Consider the following 3,241-nt stretch of genomic DNA (forward strand, 5'->3'; position numbering starts at 1 on the left):
AACGATTACCCAATGTTGTTGGCAGGAAGATCGTCTCCTAAGACTTTGTGTGTCGGGAGTTCAGTTATCAACTTAATCTGTTGCGGGCGTTCTGAGATGGTCCCGGGGAGGGAATCTGGCTTAGATGAGGTCGTGAGGACAGGGCTTCCATGTCACCGTTAGTGGTGGAAGGGAGGGCTGAGCTGGCTCTGTGTGGCCTTGCAAGGGCCTCCTCTGTGTTGTGCTATAAGAAAGCCTCCCAGGGTCTGAGCTTAGTCCAGCACCAAGTTCACAGACTTCCCAGCCTCCAGAACCAGGGACAGAATGAACCTCTGTCCTGTGAAAAAGGCCAGTCTCAAGTGCTTTTAAAATTGTAATAATAAATGCACCAACACAATCTATGCCCAGAAAAATCAAAGACTTCCACTCTTTAAAAATTTTCAGTTAAAAGTAAAGATATAAGATTCACCCTAAAAGAATATATTCACTCTAAATCTCTGGTGAAGAATTTATGCCCAATATATATAAACAACTATTATACTTTGGGAATTAAGAGACAAATAGTCTACTGCTGGAACAGACAGTTTAGAGAGGGTGTGCAAATAACCAAAAAATGTAGATGTTTCCTAAAATCATTAGCTATCCGGGAAGACCAATCGAAAAGCCTCTCCCTCTCTTATATCACACACACATGCTCTGTCTGTATGTCTCTGTCTCTCTGTCTGCTTGTCTGTCTGTCTGTCTGTCTCCCTCTCTTATATCACACACACATGCTCTGTCTGTCTGTCTGTCTTCTGTCTATCTGTCTGTCTCCCTCTCTTATATCACACACACACACGCACGCACGCGCGCACACACACGGTGGTTCTGATTTAATGCCATGTCTTAAGACTTTTATTTCGGTAATTTTAAGAAAACATTCACTGTGTTTTGATTCTAGGAGCTTAGGTAACTTGCTTAAGGATTAGTGACTTCGTTGAGATTGGAGTGGGTGGGTGGATGGGAGCAGGAGCACCCTCATAGAAGCAGGGGAAGGAGGGAGGGGATATGGGAGAAAGGGGGGGAGTAGGTAACATTTGAAATGTAAATACATAAAATATACGAGAAAAATAAAATTAAAAAAAATAAATGAGACAAGTTGACAACTCTACAATTACATATTTAAAAAGGGATTAAGAAAGATGATGCTGGGATCTGGATGGAGCTAAGGCAGGTTTCACAGCTTCCAGTGCAGTCACTGTGCTGTATGGCTAGTGCGGGTGCCTTCTGCTGCACCTGTCCTCGGGCACTCGTTCCCTAAACTCTGTGGGTTCAGCAGGATGCTCAGCAGTCATGTGAGAAGAGGCTGACAAGTCCCCACAGTACAGCACAGTACAGTACAGGCACGGCCAGGTTCACTCTTGCTTCGAGGGCAGAGGCAAAGCCAGAATCTCAGCATGTAAACCCTGCAGCTGCCTGGTGCCAAGATGCGGCTCTCAGGAGGGATAGAAGGGAAGGCTCCTGCCCAGGGCTGGAGTGTCCTCGCCAGGCCAACAGGCCAGCACTCCTTGGCTCCGCGGCCAGGTCTCTAAACTAGGAGTGTACGGCGGCCGGCGCAAGAGCTATGCTCGGCACTCAGCAGCTGGGCCAACGTTCTCAGGACAAGGGAATGTCCAGAATTCATGATATACATGGCGATGATTAACGTTGTAAACTTAACAAAATCTAGAATCACCTAGAAGCTTCTGGGCATGCTTGTGATGGATTCCCTAGGTTAATGGAGGTGGGAAAACCCACCTTAAATGTGGATAGCAACATTCTCTGATCTTGAGTCTTAGACATGATAAAACAGAGGAAGCCGTCTGAGTGCCAGCTCTAGGTGCTTCCTGCTTCCTGCCTGTAGATGTAATATGATGGGCTGCCGCAGCCTTCTGCCCATCTTCACCATGATGATCTGTACCCAGGGAACTGTGAGCTGAAATAAACTATTTCTCCTTTTGTTTCCTTTTATCAGGGTATTTTGTCACAGCAATGAGGAAGTAATACAAACATGTATGGGTCAACTATTCAATATGGAGGCGGAGGTCGATAAGCTGGAACTGATGTTCCAGAAAGCTGATTCTGATTTGGATTACCTTCAGTATAGGCTGGAATATGAAGTCAAGATTAATCACCCACACTCAGCAGGAGAGAAAAATGCAGTTGCAATTTTAAAAGAATTATCAGCAATAAAGTCTCGATATCAAGCTTTATGTGCACGCTTTAAGACAGTTTCTGTTGAGCAAAAAGAGACCAAGAGCTGCATTTGTGCTATTTTGAACAAGACAATGACCATGCTACAAGAACTACAGAAGCAAACAAACCTGGAGCTAACTCTGCTGACAGAAGAGGAGAAAGCTGTGACAGAGCGACTGAAGTCTCACGTGCCAGACGTAGAGAACGGAATTTTACAAAGGAACTTTGATGGCGAAAAGATCAGCTCCAAAGAGATCCAGCGAGGTGTCTAGAGGTTGGGGGCTGATGAGGAAGACTGAGATTTTCCTTGACGGACAGGATCATGATGCATTTCATGCAAGAGGAAATTGTAGGAAGGGAAGACATCATAAGACTAAAAACCAAAACGGTGGAATGGGAATAAAGAGATGTAAAAACTGATAGCAGAGTTAATTTTGTCATTGCAGGCAATGAAATCCCTTAGTGCTATCTTTATTTTCTGTTTTCTTTTTGTATAGTTGTTGCAATTTTAGATGTTTTTGGCTTTTGTAAAAGAATTATTTATGTACATTTCATTAAGTATGTGAATGTGCAAAATACTTGTATAATATTCAGGTGTTGTTTGTTTGCTCTTTTGAGACAAGGTCTCACCATGTAACTCTGACTGGCCCTGGAGCCCTCTATGTAGACCAGACTAGCACTGAATCCTAGAGATGCCAGCCTTTGCCATCACACCGGGCTCTGTCTGTCTGTCTGTCTGTCTGTCTGTCTGTCTGTCTGTCTGACACAAGGTCTTATATATCTCAGGCTGGCCTCAGAATTGGTGTCAATAAGGATAGTATTTCACTCTGATACCTCCCGATTGCTGGGATTCCCAGTGTTCGTAAGCATGTCTGGTTTATGCAGTACTAGGGCTCTAACTAGAGCCTTGCTCATGGTAGGCTAGCACAGCACAGCTGAGCCTCATCCCAACCCTGTATTTTTCTAAATAACACACTTACTTGTGTATATATGATGTCCAGTATTTCCCAAAATCTAATAAATATAATTAATGGGCTGTTTTGTGAAA

The 3,241-nt window shown here is 44.0% G+C and overlaps 1 protein-coding gene across 1 annotated transcript; it reads left to right on the forward strand.

Moving 5' to 3' along the window:
* The first annotated feature begins 2,019 nt into the window (after window positions 1–2,019).
* On the forward strand, window positions 2,020–2,613 carry LOC148007825 (SKA complex subunit 2). Its single transcript, XM_087601553.1, has one exon. It carries the CDS (start codon window positions 2,031–2,033, stop codon window positions 2,463–2,465), a length of 435 nt encoding a protein of 144 aa, XP_087457679.1. The 5' UTR covers window positions 2,020–2,030; the 3' UTR covers window positions 2,466–2,613.
* The last annotated feature ends 628 nt before the right edge of the window (window positions 2,614–3,241 follow it).

This window comes from Rattus norvegicus, chromosome 1, assembly GCF_021556685.1.
Source record: "Rattus norvegicus strain SHRSP/BbbUtx chromosome 1, alternate assembly SHRSP_T2T, whole genome shotgun sequence".
In the NCBI taxonomy this organism is placed as follows: Eukaryota; Metazoa; Chordata; class Mammalia; order Rodentia; family Muridae; genus Rattus; species Rattus norvegicus.